Raw genomic sequence first — 25074 nt, 5'->3', positions numbered from 1 at the left:
CTTCTTTCCTTCGGGTATAGATTTAGCAATACTCTGGTCTGACCCAGGCAGATGTTCTTGTTTTATTATACATAGTGATCTCTCTTGTTAGAACTCGATTCTAAGCTCATGTCTTATTCTATGTTCTAATTGTGTTAACAGGCGTATGTGCATTGTCGTGTATGGTGCTCAGTCATCTAGGGAGGAGGAGCATCCTAGAATGGGAGAAAGTATCACATAAGAGAAAGAACACTGACCTCAGGTAGCTCTGGGCTGAGATTCCAGCTAGTAGCTGTGTTATCCCTAGGAAGCCCTAGTTTCCTCATCTGTAAAAATAGCACTACTGGATCAAATAATTGGGTGGATTAATGTGTGCCACACACTGAGATTAGAGGTGTCATCTCTCTCCATCTATCCATTCACCTCAGTGTTGAAAGTTGAAATAGATTGAATGAAAATCACAAAAAGGGTATGGAATCCTGTATTTGTTCTATTAAGAGGTAGCATATTTCTTGGTAAGTGAAGATAGACACCCCCACACCCCCGCAAAAAGAATTAGAACATTGTCACATCACAGTTCCTCTTCTGGGGTTGTATCTTACTGAAGCACTTGCCCCAATATAAAGATGATTGTTGCATTACTATTTGAGGAGCAAACTTACCTAAATTATCTGAATGTCCACAAGCTGGAATGATCCAAGCCTCTGTGTGCTGACTTGGACATCTTCCCATAATATTTGCTTTCTGGAACTAAAAAAATATATAAATAACATATATATATATTTGGGATCTTAAACCTGCATATTAAGATCTACTGGTAGATCTTAGTTTTATCTGAAAGTTTCCACATAAATTGTGAGCACCAATGCCCATCTCAACCATTTGGTTGCCCTCCTCAACCAGTTTGGTTGATCCAATGCCAGCGCCCAGCTCCCACTGCAGGCATCACCACACGACCCTGATCTGGCAGATGCTGTGCACAGGGACGTCTACGGGGGTGTGAGGATGGGTTCCAGGGAAACTGTTCTTTCTTAATAAAAGGGAACTGATGTGGTTGGAGCTGCCCTTGCTCCCCTCTTTGCATCTTCAACGTGGGCCAGATGTTCAGAACTGCAGTGACATTTTGTGCCCCCAGGATGCCAAGCAAGGGGCACAATCCAGCCGACCAAGGATGACAGAGACGAGACAGAGAGGGGTCCCAGTGGAACCAAGAACAGCTGAATGAACACCAGCCACCACCTCCTAGTGCACTCCTGGTCTATCAGGAAATAAACCCCCATGTGTAAATTGCTCTAGTTGTTCTATTTCTTGCAGCTGAACACATTCTAATCGACATAACTGTCAGGGGAAAAGACCTTCAGAGAAATGTGCATGTTGTACTGTTTTGTGAAATGAGATTATGTATGATTGCACAATAGTTGTGAGCACATTGAAAGACTGGAAGGGCGGCTGGGCGTGATGGCTCACGCCTGTAATCCCAGCACTTTGGGAGGCCGAGGCGGGCAGATCACGAGGTCAGGAGATCGAGACCATCCTGGCTAACATGGTGAAACCCCGTCTCTACTAAAAATACAAAAAATTAGCCAAGCGTCGTGGCAGGCGCCTGTAGTCCCAGCTACTCGGGAGGCTGAGGCAGGAGAATAGCGTGAACCTGGAAGGCGGAGCTTGCAGTGAGCCGAGATCATGCCACTGCACTACAGCCTGGGCGACAGAGCGAGACTCCATCTCAAAAAAAAAAAAAAAAAAAAAAGACTGGAAGGGCAATAATAGGTAACAAAGTACTGAGCACCTACTATACTAGGTACATCTCATTGCAGCCACTCTATAAGATGGATGCTTCACGGTTATGCTCATTTAAGAGTGAGACAACTGAGGTTCCAAGGGGTTTAATAACTTTCTCAAATCATGCAACCAACAGATAGCTAGCTTGGGACTCAGAGCCAGGTCTGGCTGGCCCTAGAGAAAGTGCTTCCACCACCATATGCACCCCACCAGTGCCTACTGGCTGCACAGACCGCCACCAGCCCTAGTAGCAGTGATTTCTGGAGAGTGGGATGGGAGGATGGGCTGGTGGTGAGGAGGTTTGTCTTTATCCACTTCTTTAGTGTTTCCTTTTTAATAAGCAATTTTTGTTACAAAAGTGGACATCCAGAGATATTGACAAAATAACACTGGTGCCAGGAACTGTGCTAGGAATATAATAGTTTTCTTCCAGATCTGGATCTCTACTGTGGATATCCACTGGTCATACATGCCTACTGGAAATAAAAAGCATTCTTTCCTAACTTATTCCAAACCCTGGCTAAAGGAATTCTGGGGTTGCCATTATGTTACTATGTGACCTATGTCCCAGATAAGGAACCTGTGAATCTGCCACCTCCGCCCTCGGGAGAGCCAGGCCCTGCAGTCACTATATGTGAAGAATCCTTTGGAGCCTGGAATAAGAGGGTTTTATGCATCATTTTTTAATCAACTGGATTTCTCACCTCCCACCTGTGCCTAAATGGTGGCTTCTTGGTATCTTGAAAGGGGGTGCTCAGCAGGAGAAAGCAGCTCCATGTTTCTGGGCAGCCCGTCCTATTTACAGACTGCTGCGGCTCCCTGGCAGCTGCCACAGTCCCTGAGGCCAGAGGGAGTTCCTTGAGGGCCCCAGCAGTTGTTTGAGTCATGTGTTTTGGGCCCTTTTCCTTAGAGATCCTGGCAGGGCCAGCACAGATTTCTTATCGGCTTCCACACTGCGGAGCTGCAGCCCTCAGAAGCAAGGTTTCCTGCCGGGAGAAAAGGATTTGAAGCATTCCAGCCAAAATGACGGACAGAAGCCCCTTCGAAACTGACATGCTCACCCTGACCCGCTACGTTATGGAAAAGGGGCGTCAGGCCAAAGGGACTGGGGAGCTCACCCAGCTGCTGAACTCAATGCTGACGGCCATCAAAGCCATCTCCTCGGCTGTGCGCAAGGCCGGCCTGGCCCACCTGTGAGTCCTGGGGAGCAGGCATGGGGCACAGAGCACCCCAGGCCCAGGCAGGGGTGTGGGAGCTGCAGGTGCTTTGGCAAGAAACTGGGTCCAAAGCTTATTGGCCCTGTGTGCCCTAGATGAAAGCTGCATTTCAAGTTCCTATCACGTGTGCTTTGATAAAGGGGCCTTTGACTTGTTTTGAGAAAGGAACGAAAACATGCTATAAAGAAATACACATATAATTTTTCCAGTTATTATAATGATACCAAGTGCAGTGGCTTGTTGCATTAAAATATGTATTGTGTTATCATGACTTGTATTTGCACAGAGAGAGTCTCACTGGAACAAAGAAGTAGAGGGGTGATGTGAAATATCTCTTTATGCCTTTTGCAGACATGAGTATTTTATTGTAATAAGCTTTGCAAATATGTTAGGAGCTGGAAATTATTTACGACATAGGAAGCTTGGTAGAGCCCCTTCCTGCATCTGCTCTCTCATCATCTAAAGGAGTGTTTTGCTGGCTACGTGTTTTATTTCTTCTCTGTGACTCTTTCTTTATCTTCACCTCCACTTGGTGTGCAGGAAGCCGGGAGGTGCTAGTCCTGGGAGGGGAGCGCAGAGGTTTCTTCCACAGGGTTCTCTTTGGTGCTTTATCCGAGCACAGATGAGGCCAGGTTCACATTACACTGCTGATGGTCACAGCCCAGTGTCCAGTTTAAGTCTGTAATAAAAAGAACCCGGTGGCCAGGCACGGTGGCTCCTGCCTGTAATCCTGTCACTTTGGGAGGCCAAGGTGGGTGGATCATGAGGTCAAGAGATCAAGACCATCCTGGCCAACATGTTGAAACCCTGTCTCTACTAAAAATACAAAAATTAGTTGGGTGTGGTGGCGGGCGCCTGTAGTCCCGGCTACTCGGGAGGCTGAGGCAGGAGAATCACTTGAACCTGGGAGATGGAGGTTGCGGTGAGTCGAGATCGTACCACTGCACTCCAGCCTGGGTGACAGGACGAGATTCCATCTCAAAACATACAAACAAACAAACAAAACCCCAGCTTTCTTTGGGCTTCCCTTGTAGTAATTCCAGGGGAGGTCCTCTCAGGAGCTGAAGGAACACATATTTTGGGCATGAAAGAGACTCAAAATGAGGAGCTAACAAAGTCCAATCATTTAAAATATTTACTCTGAACAATTAAGTGCTTTTAACACAAAAAGTGATAGCATTAGATTACAAGATGTAATTATCATTTGATCACCACAGACTATTTATTTAGGGGTGGTGACCCAGTAGCAGGACCCAGGTTAACGGTGCATTATCCTTGCTTTTTTCCTGTGTGTGGATGCTTTAGCTCTGTTTTTACCTCATTTGGCAATAACAGCCACTCTCTGCATTTAATCGCCTTCCAGAATGTGAGGGCAGGCGGTGCCCTGTTCTCCTGTGGGTGACAGCCCTGCTGAGTGACGGTAGACAGGGACTTTGCCTCTCCCTGTGCAGACCCTGCTATCCTCAATGCGGTTGCCTGAGTCCATCTCAGGGTGATTCATCCACATAAATCGGGCTCCCCCTCTGTGCAGGGCTCTTGGCTAGGCAGTGGCTGCCATGGTAGGGGTTTTGCTTATCTGCTGCAAAACTCTGACTTTATGGCGGTTGAGCAAGGAGACAAAGTGGCCCTAGGAACTGGATAATTGAGGTGCTTATTAATTTGGCATTTCCTACCGTGTGATAATGGGCGTGATTTACTCTTGCTAGGACCTTAGATTCCCTTTGTGAAATGGAGAGGATAGTAGCACCCCTAACTCTTAGGGTTGTTGCAGTTAGCGAGCGCATGTGATGACGACTTCAACTGTGCCGGCCCCGTAAGACACGCACAGTGCCTGTCACTAACGCGGTTCTAAGCCCAGACCAGATTTGCCTGTGCCTGAGCCGTCAATGACCACTGGGTGGCAGGCGCAGCCAGTGGAAGCCTCTGGGCGGCTGAGGCAGGGTCCTGGGGCCAACAGGGGCCCCATATCCCAGCCGGGACCCCATATTCTGCCAAGTCAGACAGCAACCTTCCCTGGCTCCTGTGTAACAGACACCCAGGGAGGCAGCAGGGGAAGCCCAGTGGCTAGAAATTCTAAGAAGACACTTGGATTATTTTTAAAAAGACCCTGGCATTGTTTCTCAGGAAGGGAAAAGGTGGTGTTCCATCCTGCAGCAGCCAGGCTGTGTGTGGCCTGTCTCACACTCCCACTGAGAGGTGACAGCGTGCTGGCAGTCCTCAGAGCCCTCGCTTCCTCTCGGCACCTCCCCTGCCTGGGCTCCCACTTTGGCGGCATTTGAGGAGCCCTTCAGCCCCCCACTGCACTGTGGGAGCCACTTTCTGGGCTGGCCAAGGCTGGAGCCCACTCCCTCAGCTTGCAGGGAGGTGTGGAGGGAGAGGCGCGAGCGGGAACTGGGGCTGTGTGCAGCGCTTGCGGGCCAGCTGGAGTTCCGGGTGGGCGTGGGCTTGGCTGGCCCCGCACTCGGAGCAGCCAGCCAGCCCTGCTGGCCCCCGGCAATGGGGGACTTAGCACCTGGGCCAGTGGCTGCGGAGGGTGTACTGAGTCCCCCAGCAGTGCTGGCCCACCGGCGCTGCGCTCAATTTCTCGCCGGGCCTTAGCTGCCTTCCTGCGGGGCAGGGCTCGGGACCTGCAGCCCGCCATGCCTGAGCCTCCCATGCACTCCATGGGCTCCTATGCGGCCCGAGCCTCCCCCTGCTCCACGGCGCCCAGTCCCATCGACCACCCAAGGGCTGAGGAATGCGAGCGCACGGCGCAGGACTGGCAGGCAGCTCCACCTGCAGCCCCGGTGCGGGATCCACTAGGTGAAGCCAGCTGGGCTCCTGAGTCTGGTGGGGACGTGGAGAGTCTTTATATCTAGCTCAGGGATTGTAAATACACCAATCAGCACCCTGTGTTTAGCTCAAGGTTTGTGAGTGCACCAATCGACACTCTGTATCTAGCTGCTCTGGTGGGGCCTTGGAGAACCTGTGTGTGGAAACTCTTTATCTAACTAATCTGATGGGGACGTGGAGAATCTTTGTATCTAGCTCAGGGATTGTAAACGCACCAATCAGTGCCCTGACAAAACAGGCCACTCGGCTCTACCAATCAGCAGGATGTGGGTGGGGCCAGATAAGAGAATAAAAGCAGGCTGCCTGAGCCAGCATTGGCAACCCGTTTGGGTCTCGTTCCACACTGCGGAGGCTTTGTTCTTTTGCTCTTGCTACTTCTCACTCTTTGGGTCCACGCTGCTTTTATGAGCTGTAACACTCACCGTGAAGATCTGCAGCTTCACTTCTGAGCCCAGTGAGACCACGAGCCCACTGGGAGGAACGAACAACTCCAGATGCGCCACCTTAAGAGCTGTAACACTCACGGCGAGGGCCCGCGGCTTCATTCTTGAAGTCAGTGAGACCAAGAACCCACCAATTCCGGACACACCACCACCCAGGCAGGGGACCGCAAGCCCCTGGCTCCTTTTGGGGAGATATTTCTAGCAAGGGCTCCGTGAATGCAATTTAAAAGTTATGAGAGTCTCGTTTTACCCTTCTCTTTCCTCTTCTGCTTATGGTGGGAACAAGAGAGGCTGGAGTGCCCGCCCGGAGCCTCTCCTTGGCTTTCTCATGGCCGTGGGGGATCATTCCTTCAGAGACTGTTAGTGAGCTTTAGTGCCAGTCAGAACTCTGCAAGATACTGTCCTACGGGCTAGAGAGCCCCTTTCACCCATCATCTCAGGTGAAGCTATTGCCGGGAACTCACATCTCCTGGTGAGTTTCCATCCTTTCCAGGAGGAGGGGTGCTGGCCACTACCTGGAGGGAGGGTGCAGGGGGTCGGCTGAGGGGTGGGGTTAGGCGGATGAGGGGGGATTTGCAAAGCGCAAGACAGAGGCTGTTTCTCAGCTCTGCCCACCACAGGCCTGGGCCCGCTGTTCATTCTCCAGTGGCAAGCGCATTCAGATTCCATATCGAACCAGGGCCTGCGTTTGTGGTCCCCTGAAACTCAGATGCAGTCAACCTAGTTTTGTTGCTGCTGTTGTTTGCTTGCTTTTGTCTTGACCAGGAGGCACAGTCTTTGGGGTAGGGCTGCTAGGAGTGTTTTCCAAGACAGCTGACTGCTCACGTCATAGTTCCTCAGACACCAAATGATGTGCTGTGGGTGGGGGTTGGTGTTGGGGGGTGAGGTGGGGGTGCCGTTCAGGGAAGAGGGTGGGAAATGAGTTTGTCCCCAGCTTAAGGTAGATCAGTGGTTCTCAACCCTGGCTACCTGTTAGAACCACCTGAGAATTTCCTTCAACAAATAAATAGCATTCACATCAGTAGGCAAAGGAAATTCCTTTCTTGCCATCCTTTCCTCATAACTCAGTGAGCAGACATGGAGCATGGGCTGTGTGTTTGGGCACTGCAGAAACAGACAGAAGGACGGATCCTGCCCTCTGCAAGCAGGTCATGCAGCAGGAAGCCAGTCCGTGAGTGTGGCGAACACTGAGGAGGGATGATGGGGTGTTTCTGGTGTGTGGGGCCCACTTGAGAGGACCAGGGAGGTGTCCCAGAGAGGAAAAGGAGGAATAGCAGGAAGAAAGCTGGGCAGAGAGCACTGCTGTGGTGGGAACACCATTAGTGAAGGCGAGAAGGACCAGAGCCGCTTGCTGGGTGCTGGCCCAGGGACATCTGTGGCTGTTGGAACGTGAGAGGGTGGCAGGGTGGCTGAACCTTGCTGTAGTGGTGCAGGGTGGACACATGAAGGATACGGCTTCCCTCAGAATGGAAAAAAAAAAAAAAATCCTGCCATTGTGGAAGCTCACAGACAATAAACAGGACCTAGATGGTGGTCAGGGCAGAGGAGAAAATGCATCGAGTAAGATGTTGGGGACCAGGGGATGCTGCTCCAAACAGACGGCCAGAGAAAGCACCACTGAGAGATGATCCTTGAGCCAAAGCTTGACTGGGGTGGCCGCCACATGGCTCTTGAAGAAGAGTGTCCCGGGTGGGGCAGCAAGGCCACTGGGCAGTCAGTCACAAGGCAGGTGTGCCTTGGAGGTTTCAGAGGCTGGGGCTGGCCCTGTGAGGATGAGAGAGACGGGCAGCCATGCCAACCCGGGCGCAGAGATTCCATGGTGGTGCCTGACACCCACTTGTGGGGACTTGGATTTTGCCTCTGGGTAAGACTGGGGGGCACTTTAGGAGGACCCCTCCTGCTGGTGTGTTGAGAACCCCCTGAAGGGGCGAGGGTGGAAGTGGGGAGACCTTTGCATATGAATGCTCTAAAACCCAAAGCCTCTAGATAGAATTATTTTGAGGGTCTCCCTCCATCGCTCAGGCTGCAGTGCAGTGGTGTGATCACAGCTCACTGCAACCTCCACCTCCCCAGGCTTAGATGATCCTTTCATCTCAGCCTCCCAAGTAGCTGGGACTACAGGTGTGTGCCACCACATCCAGCTAATTTTTATATTTTTTTGTAAAGACAGGGTCTCACTGTGTTGCCCAGACTGGTCTTGAACTCCTGGGCTCAAGCGACCTACACGCCTCGGCCTCCCACAGTGCTGGGATTACAGGCACGAGGCCCTGGCCCTGACTGGCATAGAATTCTCGTAGTAGCACTCTCTTATACTGCTTGGGATGGCAGTGAAGAAAAAAATGAAATAAGTTTGCCCCCACATTTCCTTCTCAGTTCAAGTAACACCAAGCTACCACAGGGCAATTTTAATTCATTCCAGCAGGGCACTGTGTGAGGACAATCCACAAAGACTTGAAATTCCAGGGCTTGGCCGGGCACGGTGGCTCATGCCTGTAATCCCAGCACTTTGGGAGGCTGAGGCAGGTGGATCACCAGGTTAGGAGATCAAGACCATCCTGGCTAACATGGTGAAATCCCGTCTCTACTAAAAATACAGACAAAAATTAGCTGGGCGTGGTGGCGGGTGCCTGTAGTCCCAGCTACTTGGGAGGCTGAGGCAGGAGAATGGCGTGAGCCCAGGAGGCGGAGCTTGCAGTGAGCAGAGTTCGTGCCACTGCACTCCAGCCTGGGCGACAGAGCAAGACTCCGTTTCAAAAAAAAAAAAGGAAAAAAGAAAAAACAGATTCCAGGAGCTGGAGGCCACGGTCCTTTACTTTTGGAGTCCTCAGTTATGTCAATGGGTCTGATTTGATGAGCCCCCCCGTCTGCTCCATCTCCCCGTGCTGAGCCTGGGTTTGTGTTTTAGTGAGACTGAATCCTGGGTCATCTCATTGGAAGGCTAAGAAAATATGACAACGACTCCAAGGTGTAAGGGAGGCAAGGCTGAGAGGCATCCTGCGAGGCATAATCGCCTTCTTCTGCACGTGTGACTTGGAGACTCCAGAGACACAGAACGAGAGGGGACTTCACTGCTGGCGTTTTAGGGTCCCGGGCTCTTTGCTGGAGTTAAGACCCCCGAGTGACTTCCTCATTCAGCCTTTTGTCTTCTCAGGTATGGAATCGCAGGAAGCGTGAACGTGACGGGAGATGAGGTGAAGAAACTGGACGTGCTATCCAATTCCCTGGTGATCAACATGCTCCAATCCTCCTATAGTACCTGCGTCCTGGTCTCAGAAGAGAATAAGGACGCCATCATCACCGCCAAGGAGAAGAGGGTGCGTCATGGGGCTGCGGTGCCCGCTCGCCAGTAGATGATGATACTGAGCCGGAAATAAGCTGCCTTGCTTTTCTTTAATTCCTGGGATTCTCCTCTATTTCTTAACATTTGTTTTCTGGAAACAAAGGATTGCATACTTCTCTACTTGGAAATCTCGTGCTGTCTAGAGAAAGAAGACTCCACAGTAGGACAGTGATTCATTCAGGAAATAGTTCAGAGTGATGCAGGAACCGCCTCAGTGGGCGCTTGTTTGTGGCTGTTCACTTAATCAGTAACAAGAGCCAAATTTTTGGGGGCTTAACCTTGTGGAGTCCAGGGAAGAGCTGTACTGTACAGCCTCTCACTGCTCCGCCTTCTCATTCCACCCCCTCCGCCAGCCGGCACTTTGCGAGGGGTTACAGTTTCAGCAGAGATTTCTTTGTGCCTGACAAGCTGTTAGACTGGTCCAGAAACAAAACCACAAGCCTCCTGTGCTCTTGCCTCGTAGGATGGTGAAGTCGGTGAAGGAAGGCACGGCTAGGGAGGGTCTGCATTCACTGTGGGTTCACACACAGCTTATTATACAGAGACGTTTGCCAATGGCCAAAAGTTTCAATCAATGTTCAGCTGCAATATAGTCAATAGACAAGAGGCCATTTCTTTGTGATTAGCTGGAGGAATGGAAAAGAATTTAAAGTAAAGCCAAATTTATTTAACCTCTGCTCTATGCCAGGTACTGCACAAGGCACTTTTGCCCTCGTCTCACATAATTTTAGCTACATCACACCTATTACTTCCAACTTTCAGTTTCAGTTGATATGACTCTTGTTTCTCTCTCCAGTCTGATCTACCATTGTCTTCTCCGATTGGCCTGAGCCACATAGCCACATAGGTCTTCATGTCAGTTCCTTTATTTATTTATTTATTTTATTTTATTTTTTTTGAGACGGAGTCTTGCTCTACTGCCCGGCTGGACAGGCTGGAGTGCAATGGTGCAATCTCAGCTCACTGTAACCTCTGCCTCCCGGGTTCAAGCAATTCTCCCGCCTCAGCCTCCTGAGTAGCTGGGATTACAGGCATGCACCACCACGCCCCGCTAATTTTTGTGTTTTTAGTAGAGACGGGGTTTCGCCATGTTGGCCAGGCTGGTCTTGAACTCTGACCTCAGGTGATCCACCCGCCTCAGGCTCCCAAAGTGTTGGGATTACAGGCGTTAGCCACCATGCCTGGCCCATGGCAGCTCTTGAATACTCCAAACCTGCTGATCTCTCTGTCAAAAATTCTTCTTTCTAGGATGGGCGCGGTGGCTCACACCTGCAATCCCGGTGCTTTGGGAGGCTGAGGTGGGAGGATTGCTTGAGCTCAGGAGTTTGAGACCAGCCTAGGCAACATAAAGATACAAAAGATAAAAATTTAGCTCAGCATGGTGGTGTGCACCTGTAGTCCCAGCTACTCGGGTGTCTGAGGTGGGAGGATTGCTTGAGCCCAGGATCTCTAGGCTGCAGCGAGCTCTGACCACACCACTGCACTCCATCCTGGGCAACAGAGTGAGACTCTGTCAAAACAAAACAAAACAAAAACAAGAAAAAAAAAACAATTTTGCTTTCTAGGTCTCTGTGTGTTTCTTCATTCCTTAATTCTAGTCAGGCCTGTCATCAAATGTGACCCCCCTCATGGCTCTCCAGCCCCCAGCCTGCGTGGGTTTTCCTTAGGGCACGTGCCACAGCCTGCTTGTGTGTGTCCTGACCTGTGTGCTCTCTGTCTGTTCTCCCACTGGAATGTCGGTGCCATGAAATCCAGCCTTGCTGCCGGGATCACTGACCCCCCGGAAACAAACCCCAGGGCCTTGAACACTTCCCAGCGTATGCTGGAAGCTCAACATGTATCTGCTGAATGCATGCATGCATGAATGAATGGGCTAAATTAGATTTTTTTTTAAAAAATTGGATTATTATAGAGATGTTGGGGAATTTCCAAGGTTACAAATTATCTAACTTTTCTTTTCTACTCTGGCTGAGCAAGGAAAAAAAACAGGAAACAAAGCTCAAATGAAGCTAGGCCAATACTCACTGGAAAGTCAGGGAAAACTAAATCAAGTGGAGGGAGAAATGACCCTCATTTCTCTTGAAGTTGCATTACCCGTGTTTAATTGGCCTGGGGTTTCCGGTCCCCATCACTAAGGGTCTCTTGTGACCTTGCACACAGGGGGCTATAAAAAGGACCTGGGGCTTCCCTTGGTGGCTTGAGCTGCCTGTGACAGCAGAGTGGGTGGGTGTGGGGGACGTTGGTCTCTCAAAACACACTTTATCTTCTGGTCTTCGCATCAGACAGGTGAGATGGATACAAAACCCAGAGGAGTATTTGTGTATAAACTGGCACCCTGCCCTCCGTAAGTCATGGTGTTTTTTGATAAAGATATGCTGTGGTTCTCAATCTCTTTTCGATTTGGTGTACTCTGCCACGCACAGCCCTGACACAGAGCAATTGTGCTAATGGGAAGATGTGCTGACCAGTTGGTGCTTTCCTCTCTGATTTAGGGGAAATACGTGGTCTGCTTTGACCCACTGGATGGATCTTCCAATATTGACTGCCTGGCCTCCATCGGAACCATCTTTGCCATCTATAGAAAGGTGAGTAGACAGGCTATTTTACACCACCTTCCTGTGGTGGTCTCTGGAAGGTGCCTGGGCTGAAAACCATGTGTTTGGAGTCCTACCCTCTGTCTTTCCACTAACGAGAAAAGCCACTGTAGGCAAACCACCAACTTTTCTCTGCCTGGGGCTCCTCATTAGAAGAACTGGATTGGCGATTCTTTATCTGCCTACTTTCTGGCATTCCTGGGAGGGTAACACAGAAGGACAGCTGAGATCTTGTTTTGAAAGTCTGGGTGCAACACAAATGTCAGACATGGCATTAGGTTCCAGGTGGCATTCTGAATCTCTGACATCCTCTCCCCCTCTTGCCTCATCTCTCCTGTCCCCAGCCACAGAAAGTTTTATGCTAACGCTCATTGGATTAGATTGAACTAATCTAACCTGGAAGGTCCACGGTGATCTCCCTATTTGAAATCCGAACCCCTGAGTACACCTGAAAAGTCTTTGTTGCCATGTAATGCTGGGTATTCACAGATCCTGGGGACTGGCGTATCTTTTGGGCCATTCTGCCTACCCTGAAATCCTAGCAACAGAGAGCTGGGTGGGTTTGTGACATCCAGCAGGACTAGAAACTTCACAATTCAGAAAACTTGTCCTTCATTCTATATAAAGTGTACAACAGCAATAAAATCCATAGCAACCTCGCCAGCTGCGGTGGCTCACGCCTGTAATCCCAGAACTTTGGGAGGCCGAGGCAGGCGGATCACTTGAGGCCAGGAGGTCGAGACCAGTCTGGGAAACATGGTGAAACCCCGTCTCTACTAAAAATACAAAAATTAGCCAGGGTGATGGTGCACGCCTATAATTCCAGCTACTCAGGAGGCTGAGGCACGAGAATTGCTTGAACCCAGGAGGTGCAGGTTGCAGTGAGCTGAGATCATGCCACTGCACTCCAGCCTGGGGGACAGAGCAAGACTCTCTCAAACAATCCATAGCAACCAAAGAGAACAATAAGCAGAGTGCCAGTTACATTGTATTTGAGAGTCTTCTATGTATTAGGAAGTTGATTAAACCGTGCTCTTACAGAGTCTTGAGATAGGGAATCTATGGCAGAAATATGAGTATTTAAGGCCTGTATAGTTTGGGTTATATTGTGAGAATAATCTGGTAGATATCTAATTCTCAGCCTTAATTCATGCACAAGTGTTGCCTTGGGTTGTAGTTAGGATATCTACAGCCATATGATTTAAAGACACTGTGGGAGTAAGACATAGTAGCAGTTTGCTTTTCTGTGTCTTGTGGGGCTGAGGGTATGTTTTGGGCATTATTCAGGAAGTATGTACAGCACTTAGTTTTACTTATACTTCATGGTCCCCACTGTCAATTATATTTGGGGTTCCTGTGGGGCTTGACAACAGGTTGGCAAAATATACATATTTAACAGGCTGGGCATGGTGGCTCACGCCTGTAATCCCAGCATTTTGGGAGGCTGAGGTGGGCGGATCACCTGAGGTCAGGAGTTTGAGATCAGCCTGGCCAACATGGTGAAACTCCATCTCTACTAAAAATACCAAAAATTAGCTGGGCATAGTGGTGGGCGCCTATAATCCCTGCTGCTCAGGAGGCTGAGACAGGAGAATTGCTTGAACCCGGGGGCAGAGGTTGCAGTGAGCTGAGATTGCACCATTGCACTCCAGCCTGGGCAACAAGAGTGAAACTGTCTTAAAAAAAAAAAAAGGGGGGGCGGGGCTGGGCAGGGTGGCTCAGGCCTGTAATCCCAGCAATTTGGGAGGCCGAGGCGGGCGAATCATGAGGTCAGGAGATCGAGACCATCCTGGCTAACATGGTGAAACCCCGCCTCTACTAAAAATACAAAAAAATTAGCTGGGCGTGGTGGTGGGTGCCTGTAGTCCCAGCTACTTGGGAGGCTGAGGCAGGAGAATGGCGTGAACCCAGGAGGCAGAGCTTGTAGTGAGCCAAGATCGCGCCACTGCACTCTAGCCTGGGTGACAGAGCGAGACTCCGTCTCAAAAAAAAAAAAAAAATTAGCCAAGAGTGGTGGCATGTGACTGTGGTCCCAGCTACTCGGCTGAGACATGAGAATTGCTTGAACCTGGAGGTGGAAGTTATAGTGAGTTGAGATTGCACCGCTGCACTCCAGCCTGGGCAACAGAGCAAGACTCCCTCTCAAAACAAACAAACTATACACACACACACACACGCACACACACACACATATTTAACAGATTATAGGAGGAGCTATGAATATTTATGAAGATGGTCCTGACATATGTGTATTGAATAAATATGCATGTATGACCCATGTTTATTTTGAGGTGGAATGTATTCCATTTAGGTCCTGTATATCAAAAGATCTTTCTAGGACATAAAGGCACACAGAGTGTGCTTTCTGTAAACTGGCCAGACCTAGCCCATGGCTGGTGGTCTTTTATCAGGAGAGCTACTGAAATTTAGTCTTTTGTCTAATTAAAGCTGTAGTCTTGGCTGGTGGAACAAGAGGCTGGGGGTGAGTTAGTCAGCTGATCTTAAGGCCAGCGCTTGTTTGGCTGCTAGAGAAAAAGAAAAACCTATGGCAGTTAGGACATTGTTTCCTCTTCAAAATAGGAGGGAGTGACTAACCCTTGCCTGGCGTGGCCTTAGGTCCCGTTTCTAATTGGGTATTTTATTGTGACAAACAGCCTATTTTGTCAATCTTAGGGTTTTCAGTTGTGCCTAATTCCAAAAAGTGGGGGAAGGTATAGGGAGGCATGTCTGATCCCGCTTCCTGCCATGGCCTGAACTCGTTTTTCAGTTTATCTGGGGATTTCCTTCGGCCAAGAGGCAGGTCCATTCAGTCTGTTGAGAGTCTTAGGATTTTATTTTAGTTTATATTCTCCCTTTTTTGTCAAGGTATTCCAGGGGCAGTATTGATGGCCAAGCTTTTATTTTGTCCCATGTGGATGCTGGGGTGGTATGGTTACCTTCCCAGGGTCCATGATGTTCCTCGATGGGACCCCTATGGCCCAGGGACTTAGAGTCAAAACAGTGGAAGCCAGTTAAATGTTCCAGGCCAGATGGGAATGGAGGTGGCCAGGCATTCATTAACCTTAAAACCCCTTTTAAGCAATGTAAAAGCCAAAAACCCAAAGCCAAAAGGCAAGCTTCCAAAATTGACTTATCTACAAATCTATACACCAAGCTACTGTGAGCTTTGCTAGTAGCACTTAGCTGCACAAAACACAAGCATTTTGTTCAGCCATTGAAGCCTCTCTGTGTCTGTCCTGGATTTGGAGGCTCTGAATTAATTTGATCCCATAAGACTGGCCCTTACTATCTCAGATGCTCACTTCTTCCACGATAGTCTTTAGGCCTGGGGGATTGAATAGTTTCAATTCTGGAGGTAAAACAAAATACAAAGAATTAGTAATGTTTTAAAGTATCAGAAGCCGAGCCTAGTTCTGAGAATGACAGGAAAGGAGGCTTATAGGTAGTTAAGCATTTTAATTATTTGGTATTAAGGCATAGAATAAATCATATTACTTTAGACAGAGGCAAAATTAATAAATTAATCTTACTGGTTTTGACTACAAGGCTGTCCTTGTGTCTCATTAAAGCAGGTGACTTTGATTGTCACCTTTGCCTGGATCCAGAGACAAGGCTTTGGTTGGCTTGAGTTTGGTATCAGATACTGGCAGGAGCCAATGCCTTCTTTAGATGAAATATGTGCACCCAGGAGTCAAAGCCCTGTAACTTAACTGTACAAGGATTTGTTAATAGTACCTGATAAGGGCCTTTTTTAGGGACTAGAGGTAGTGATACTAGAGACTTTGACCTGTCTGGAACCTGTAAAATGATTTTAAAACCTAGCGGTGATTAATTTTTATAGCTTTGGTAAACCCCAGCAGAAAGTCAGAAACTTAATTTAGGATTCAATTTTGAAAAAGTTAAAGATGTTAAAAGGCTCAAAACAATTGATTAAAACAGAACTGTAGGTCATTGTTAAACAATAGTTGCTCATTTAACCAGAGTGATAATTGAAAGATTTAAAAGGCAATCCAGGCTGGGCATGGTGGCTCACACCTGTAATCCCATCACTTTGGGAGGCTGAGGCAGGTGGATCACTTGAGGCCAGGAGTTCAAGACCAGCCTGGCCAACATGGCTAAACACTGTCTCTGCTAAACATACAAAAATTAGCTGGGTGTGTTGGACCAGCCACTTGAGAGGCTGAGGCATGAGAATCACTTGAACCTAGGAGGCGGTGGTTGCAGTGAGCTGAGATTGTGCCACTGCACTGCAGCCTGAGCAACAGAGCAAGATTCTGCCTCAAACAAACAAACAAACAAACAAACAAATAAAAGGCAATACAGAACGTTATATGGTTGTACAAACTTTAACCCTTTTAGATCTCAACTTTTCTAAGCAATTAAAACCTAATAAAGACAACATAGGAATTATTTTGATAAAATGTAAAATGTTGTTTCTTAAGTGAATTACCAGACAGGGAAAGAAAAACCTGCAGTGTAGCTGCTTCTCTTTAGGGGAAGCCTATTTGGATAACCTGGAAGTCAAACTGGGAGTGTATCAGGGAAATAGATAATTCTCAGTAACTGCATGAGAAGCTTTCTAATCATATTGACAAATTTAGACATATCAAGGAAAGTACAGAATCAAGTAATAATGTAGGAAAACATTGCTTTCCTAGACCTTTAAGATAAAATGTTTTAGTGCCAGGCCATAATAATAAAATTGGAGGAAAAAGATCACAAGAGTTGAGGAAAAAGCTGAATGAGAGAGTTATCCTCTCAGGCCTTCTCAAGGGGAGAAAAAGCTGAAAGCAGCAAGACACAGCAAAGCCAAACTTCTGAGATATGATTCTGAGAAGTTTTTAAGAGAAAGAGGTTATAAAAGTAAAATTTCTTGTTATTAGGAGCAAATAAATACCTTAAGACAGACAACCTTGCTTTAAACATAGGGGGCTATTATAAATAATCCCCTTTTAATTATAGGTAACTTAATCACATGCAAAATTCTTTTATAAATTCTCCACAAACTTTAATACAATTTATACAAACCATTTATGACATGCTTAAACTTTTTGACTTGTCCTGAATTTTGTTTCTTTAGATATCAGTCATTATTTTTAGGACAAGAACTTACCATACAACTTTTTTTTTTTTTTTTTTTTTTTTGAGACAGAGTCTCACTCTGTCGCCCAGGCTGGAGTGCGGTGGCATAATCTCGGCTCACTGCAAGCTCCGCCTACTGGGTTCACACCATTCTCCTGCCTCAGCCTCCTGAGTAGCTGGGACTACAGGTGCCCGGCACCACGCCCGGCTAATTTTGTGTATTTTTAGTAGAGATGGGGTTTCACCGTGTTAGCCAGGATGGTCTCCATCTCCTGACCTCGTTATCTGCCCGCCTTGGCCTCCCAAAATGCTGGGATTACAGGCATGAGCCACCGTGCCTGGCCAAGTTTTTTTTTAATATATAAAATTATTCTTTCTTTTAAAATAACCTTTTTTTTTTTTTTTTTTTGACAGAGTCTGTCTCTGTTGCCCAGGCTGGAGTGCAGTGGTGCAAGCTCCGCTCACTGCAAGCTCCGCCTTCTGGGTTCACGCCATTCTCCTGCCTCAGCCTCCTGAGTAGCTGGGACTACAGGTGCCCGCCACCACACCCAGCTAATTTTTTGTATTTTTAGTAGAGACTGGGTTTCACTGTGTTAGCCAGGATGGTCTCGATCTCCTGACCTTGTGATCCGCCTGTCTCAGCCTTCCAAAGTGCTGGGATTACAGGCCTGAGCCACCGCATCCAGCCTATAAAATTATTTTTACAATACGAATACAATTCATAGAATTATATAGTCATTAGAATTTTTATTTCTACTAACTTTAAATTTTAGTGGAAACTTAGTAAGCAAGAAGTCCTGAACGGTTTGTCAGATGTTAGCATTTTATAGATGAAGTCATTTCACAATTTTAGAACCATGTTTTCCCATATTTTATTGTAAATTAGTCCCATAATTTATTATAATTTTTAAAAAATTAGAAGTAAACCAGACATCCAATAAGCATTTATTATTTAATTTAAAATAATTTTAAGATTTTAAATTACAGAAAAAATTCACTTAAAAAACATATATTTCATTTATGTGTATTTAATTTTTTAATCTTTAAGTTTATCTAGATTCTTTCTGAAAACAGGTATTATACAAAGTTAGTCATTATTTAAAGTTATTTCCCTGTTAACCATTTTAAAAGTCCGAACATTAGGTGAACACCTAAGTAAGAACCTCAAAGTTAAATCCATGGGCATTTTGCCAATAACTTAGAGGATTCAGTTGCTTTCATTGAACTAACAATCCTAACTTAGTCTTATTTGTCAAAAAAATTACACAAAGATTACTCTGTGTTTGGCTGGGTTATAGTCTTACAATCTTTGCGCCAAACCCTGACACTTTAAACATTTAGCAGAGACAAATATAAAATTTATTTGCTTAGACACAAATGTATGCTGATGATTCTGAAGGCATTTTTGTTTTTATTTTACTAATAATTTTTGAAGCCAGTTTTATTTATCAAAGATTCATGTGAACTTGGAAGGCATTTGAACTTAATTTATGTGTACTCACTTACTTATAAGCCAATTTGGTAGCATGCTAGACACGACACAGAACATAACTATAACATGTACATTACATAAACATATCTAAACATGTATACATCCATACACAAACAAAGGTCTAAGAGCTTTTATCTGAGAACTCTAATCATGAGATAGCATCACAAACTCACTGACCTATAAAAGCTGGCTTCAAGTTATTTTTCTGACAAAATTGGAAGCTGTCCACGTGGCTAACTTTGTTTGCCCTGATAGGTAATCCAAGGAAAGCTGGCAGCCAAAATTTGGGGTAAAGCAGTCTCTATGGCAGTTTGGGTTTTTTTCTTTTTAAATCTTTTACCCCTTTTTGCTGTTCAGTTTCAAATGAGTTTTCAATGTTTATATTCAATTTAGACCATAAATAATGAGTCTTGTCTCGCACCAGCAGTTTAATAAGAGCAGATTTAAAGCAGGCAGAAAAGAGAGGAAGGTAGAGAGCTAAAGAAGATTCTACTTAACTCCACAGTGTAGGTTAACCATTTGAACTCTGAATTTTTCTTGTTGTAATTTGCCCATCAGTTTAAAATGTGCACAAAAATGGGCCAGAATATGTAACCAGTCCCAGAGAAGATGACAAAATCAGAGGCCATGATGTTGGAAACTGTTTTTCTCCTTCAAGGCTGAACCCCTGGATTGGACAGGAAATGAGAAAAAGAAAAGAAAGAGATGTAGAGGACAAAGGTCAAGTTTTACAGGAAGGAAGAGGAAAGAGAAAGGAAGGAGGGGAGGCTTGTGAGCCTTTCAGCCACTGCAAGGCTTGGGGTCAGTACCCTCACCACCCAGGTTTATCTCCTGTCAGGGAGAGCCTCAGTGCCCCAGACCTACATGGTGTGGGATGAACCCTTCCCACCTTTGCAAGTCACCAGTCAAGGTGAAATGTTTCTAGCCAGAGAGAGCTATGGGTGCTTTTGGCCAAGAGGAATAAGGCTGTAGGTGCTCCAAGATTATCAGGAGGATGACTTGGAAGAAGTGGGGGGAGGGAGGGCTGAGTAGAGTCCCAAATCCCTCACCTCAGTTTCCAATGCCCCCCCAACCCCAGCCCTGGAACAGCCTGAACCCAGCAAGGCCCCAAGGGTGCCACAAATACAAACAAATACAAATGCATAAAATGCTCAAATGGTGTCACTAGTGGCCAAGTCTAAATAGAGCAGAGTCCCAGTGACATCCCAAAAGAGGCAGATGGTGGTCAAATGCACTCCGACTAACTCACCAAGTTCCAAAGTTTCAAAGTTCCAAAATTCCAAAGTTTGTCACTTCTCTAAAAGTCACTTTCAGTGCACCAGTGAAATATTGGAGGTAGCAGGCACTGCAGCAGGAAGAGAAAGAGAGGATCCCCAAGACAAAAGCATCTAGGCAGCTGCAGGAGACTCCCTAGCATTCCAGCCAAGGGGTCAGGTAGCCACAAGCAACTGGAGCCCACAGGCAGCCCCACAGGCCCTGTCCAATAGAAACCAGACCATGGGCTTGGGCCCCCAGAGCACACTGTATGGGCCACTAAAATTGTAACTGAATGCAGGTCCACATGCTCACTGCCTGCAGAGTCCAGTTAACAAGAGTGAGGCCTGGTAGATAGAAAGTGACTTTATTAACCACAACTAGTAAAGGGGAAGTGGCCAGATTCCCATCAAAGCAACCACTTTGACTATTTCGGGGGAAGGGAGGGGTTTAAAAGAGGAAAACTTGATTAAGGAGGGCATGCAAGAATTGTGCTGAGTACAGTATCTCTGGGTCTTGTTTTTGTGATTATCTTTGGTGCCAGTCCACCTGGACCTCAGGCTGACATCATCTCAACAGTGGCCGAGTTGTTAATTAGCTGCATGGAAGTAATCTCTGGAATTTTGCAGCTAGGTCTCCATGCTTGGTCTGTCCATCTCAAGATTACCTCCTGGAACTTCTAAGAAGGCACATATAGATACTAGCATTCAGTTAGCTAAATGTGCAGGGAGTATATACGGTGAGAAAGGGAGCTATTTTATAGCTAAGAGAAAAGGCTTCTGCAGTTTGCTTCAAGGTTATATCTTGAAACCCAAGAGAAGGGAAAAATGTTTTAAAATATATTACGAAGTTAAGCTGCCCAGTTACGTTAGGAAGATGGAAATTAAAACCACAGTGAGACACCATTCTCCTCTTCCAGAGTGGCTAAATCTAAAAAGACTAAGCATACCAAGTGTTGGCAAAGAAACTGGAATTCTTATACCTCGTTGGTGGGACTATCAAATAGTATAACTACTTTGGAAAACATTTGATAGGACCTACTAATGCTAAACAGATATTTACACACTATGGCCAAGCAATTTCACTCCTGGGACCCACACAGAAGAAAGGAATGCTGTGTCTGCCCAAAGATGGAGAAATTAGTCATAGTAGCCCCAAACCGGAAAAATCCAAATGCATATCAACATGAGAATGGAGAAATAAATTGTGATATAGTCATACAACAGAAAACTACGCAGCAATGAAAAAGAACAAACTACTGCTATGTATAACAACATAGGTAAAATTGCAAAGAAATAAACTTGAAAATCATAAGCCATACAAAAGAACACATGCAGTGTCATTTCATTTATATGATGTTCCAAACCAGATAAAGTTAGATTTGGTGATAAAGGTGAGAATAGAGGTTACCTTTGGCAGGAGGTGATAGTGACTGGAAGAGACTACTAGGCCTGGCTTCACTAGGCTTAAAGTCCACTAGGTTGCTGGAAATGTTATATAAATGGATCTGGATGTTATGTAAAATATTCTATAAATACACATAAGTGTATATTATATATTTGTAAACATTTATCAAGATGTACCATTAAGATTTGTATGCTCTGCTATATTGCTTTATACCTCAACAAAAAGGAAAAAAGTCCACATTTCATAATTTCTACCACCAAATACATGGAGCTCTTGCAATTTTCATTAATTTTACCAAAAAGTAGTGGTAGGAAGCACCACTTATCTGATGGGCTTAGATATTTATTGGTGTAGAAAAAAATAAAAAGATGCACTAAATCATTTGCAAACTACTATAAAATTTACTGAGAAAGGTGTCATGGCAATTAAGATTGCTGATATAAACTGGGTTTTTGAAATCTCAGGACCATTAGACAAATACAAAAACTGAACCATTCTTTTTTTTCCATGCATAGAAATAAATTACAGATGAGTTGATGAGTTTGGTAGAGAGGTGGGGAATAAAACCAGAAAGAAAAGACAAGAATATTTGTGTCATCCTGTCTTGATGTAGGAGAAATTCAGTCTAAACATAAAGACAAGAGAAGAAAACATATGGAATGTCATGAATAATTTTAATTTTAAAACTGCACTGCAAAAACAGGCACCATAAATAAGGCAATGACAATGGAGGAAAATATTTGTGACATATACAAGACATTAATATCCTTTATATATAAAGAGCTATTAAAATAAACAAGAAGTTGAATATCCTGATAGAAAAATAAGCAAGACATGAAAGAGACAACTTACAAAATAAAAATGGTCAAAATAAACATATAAAAGGTTTTACCTGACTCATAAAAAATAGAAGTTAAAACAAAAGAGATGTCATTTTGTGCACCTGTCAAATTGACAAAGTTGAAAAGACAATGCTATCTTGTGTTTACCAGGCTGAATTAAAATGAACTCTCTTATTATTAGTGGTAAAGGTATAAATTGATGCACTCTTTCTGGAGGACAATTTTTCAATATGTATCAAAAGATTTTTACCCAATTATTTAATTATTGGGAATTTATCTTGGGAAAATGATCAGAGAATTGTGTATTTATGCAGTAGATTGTTAATCTCAGGTTGCCTTGTTTTTAAAAAGGATAAAAAGAGAATATTAGAAACAACTCCACATGCATACATTTGACAACTTAGATGAAACGAACCAATGTCTCAAAAACTACAATACTCTAACTCACCCAATATAAAACAGATACTTTGAATGGCTATCTACAGGGCTCAATACTATTAAGAAACTCATGCCCAAGAAAAGAAATCTCCAGGCTCAGATGGTTTACTGGAAAAACGTAACAAATATTCACAGATTATTCAGTCTCTTCCAGAAAAGAGAATAGGAAGGAACACTTCCCAATTCATTTCATGAAACCAGTGTTATCCTGATACAAAAACCAGACAAAGATTGTTCAAAAAAAAAACCACAGACCAATATTCCTTATCAATAAATGCAAAAACTCTTAACAAAATATTGGCAAATAGAATTCAACAATACATAAAATAAATTATACACCATGGCTGAGTGGGGTTTATTCTGGTGATGGAAGACTGATCCAGTATTCAGAATCAGTCAGTGTAATCCACCATATCAACAGGCTAAAGAAGAAAAATCACACAATCGTATCTATTGATGGAGAAAAAACATTTGAACAAATTCAACACTCATTCATTATTTAAAAAAGAAACTTGCTGAGGTAGGAGGATTGCTTGAGGCCAGGAGTTTGAGACCAGCCTGGGCAACATAGCAAGACCCCCATCTCAAAAAAGACATTAGCTGGAGAGGGGGGTGGTAGTGCATACCTGTAGTCCCAGCTACTCAAGAAGTTGAGATGGGAGGATGACTTAAGCCCAGGAGTTGGAGGCTGCAGTGAGCCATGACCAAGCCACTGCACTCCACCCTGGGCAACAGAGCAAGACCCTGTCTCTGAAAAAAAAGAAAGTCTTAGAAAACAAGAAATAGAGGAGGAGCGTCCCTTAACTCTGTCAAGTACATCTACAGCTAGCATTACATTTAATGGTGAAAGAGTGAATGCTTATACTCTAAGATCAGTAACAAAGCAAGGATGTCCTCAGTCGCCACTGTTACCCAACATATGTAATCCTGAAAGTTGTAGCCAGCACAATAAGGCAAGGAAGATGATGAAACACATACAGATTGGAAAGCAGGTAATAACACTGTTCTTGCAGACGACATGATGGTCTATGTAGAAAATCCCAAGGAACCTACAAACGGAAAACCAAAACACTTCCTAGAACTAGTGAGTTTAGCAAGGTCACAGGATACAAGATCAAGATACAAAATCAACTAGATTTCTATATATTAGCAATAAACTAATTCATAATTACATTTTAAAATATGTGCTATTTACAATCACACAAAAAATGGAATAGTATAAATCCAAAAAATGTGTATAGGATTCTTATGCTGAAAATCACTACATGTATGCATGTATATATGTGTGTGTGTAAACTCGTGTGTGTTGTGTGTGTGTGTGAATTAAATGCAATATCTGTGGACCAGATTGTGCTAGGTGATGGGTAAACAGACAGGAACAAGACGGAGTTGGTACTTGCCACCAAGTTGCTCACAGTCTAGCTGGGAAGTCAGACACTAAGCCCATGAATGAAAATGTGTTGGGAGCTTCAGAGAAGCAGCTCTGAGTGCTCATGGCGTCAAGCGCTGGAAGACCAGACCATGAGGTCAGAACATGGAGGCAAGAACATTCAGGTTTACAAAGCTTCTACGTACATCACAACAATGCTGTACTCCAATTCTAGGTTTCTGGAGGAGAGACTCACATTGGGCCAGTATGAATCACAAATCTATGAATCTATCCTTGACCCCATCAAATAAGTGTGTGTGTGTGTGTGTGTGTGTCGTGGGAGATGGGGTAACTCAATACAAATGTAGCAGCTAAGAGTCCCCATTTTGGATAAGGGGGTGAGGAGGAATCATTTTGCACTGGTTGGATGTACCAAGGCCACAGAAGGAGCACCAACATTTAAGGAATCAGAGGAAGAGGTGCTGCGGGGAAGAGAAGCAAGTGAGAAGGAGCATCCACAGAGTCAGAGAGAAAGGCAGAATCAGGGCTTCCTGCTGCTGGGCAAGTTGTGCAGCCGCTCCAGCTGCAGTAGGTTGTTAATCTTAGGTGGTTTTGCTCTCAGAGTTCTCCCTCTGAGCCATGGAGGTGATGGTGCTATCTTCCCCAAAGGGCTGTTGAGTGTGCAGAGTGAGACACTGCACACTCAGCTCAGTGATCTGAGTTGTGAGTATCGTGGCTTGGGAACATGGCTTATGATGAAGAGGGGCTATGGTTTTAGCATCTGGGAGTGCTTTTCTTGTCAGGCTACAGACACATGCGTTTGGAAAACAGGAAGGAAGAAGTCCAAGAATGGCCTTTGCCATGGCTCAGCTAGAACTGTTGGCAACATGGCCCCTTGTTTCCTCTGGATAGATTTGCAGCAGCTTAAAATTCAAAGAACCGCGCTTCCTTCAGTGATTCGAGGAGATCTGAAGCCCAGGCCCCTGGCAAAGTGTTCTCTCCA

The 25074-nt window shown here is 45.5% G+C and overlaps 1 protein-coding gene across 2 annotated transcripts in view; it reads left to right on the top strand.

Annotated features, from left to right (window-relative positions):
- Positions 1-2679: 2679 nt before the first annotated feature.
- FBP2 (fructose-bisphosphatase 2) overlaps positions 2680-25074 on the top strand; it is a 35261-nt gene continuing 12866 nt past the window's right edge. Inside the window, exons 1-4 of one of the 2 annotated variants that reach the window (XM_055349980.2) lie at positions 6127-6725; positions 7322-7424; positions 9405-9567; positions 12086-12178. In XM_055349980.2, coding sequence (XP_055205955.2) covers positions 7405-7424; positions 9405-9567; positions 12086-12178 — 276 coding nt within the window. In that variant the 5' untranslated portion in view covers positions 6127-6725; positions 7322-7404. Of the gene's footprint in view, positions 2955-6126; positions 6726-7321; positions 7425-9404; positions 9568-12085; positions 12179-25074 lie in introns of those variants that run through there. The other variant, XM_004048296.4, reaches the window with a different exon arrangement.

This window comes from Gorilla gorilla, chromosome 13 (assembly GCF_029281585.2).
Source record: "Gorilla gorilla gorilla isolate KB3781 chromosome 13, NHGRI_mGorGor1-v2.1_pri, whole genome shotgun sequence".
NCBI lineage: Eukaryota > Metazoa > Chordata > Mammalia > Primates > Hominidae > Gorilla > Gorilla gorilla.
The sequence above is the reverse complement of the archived record's forward strand: the minus strand, read 5'-3'. Positions and strand labels throughout refer to the sequence as shown.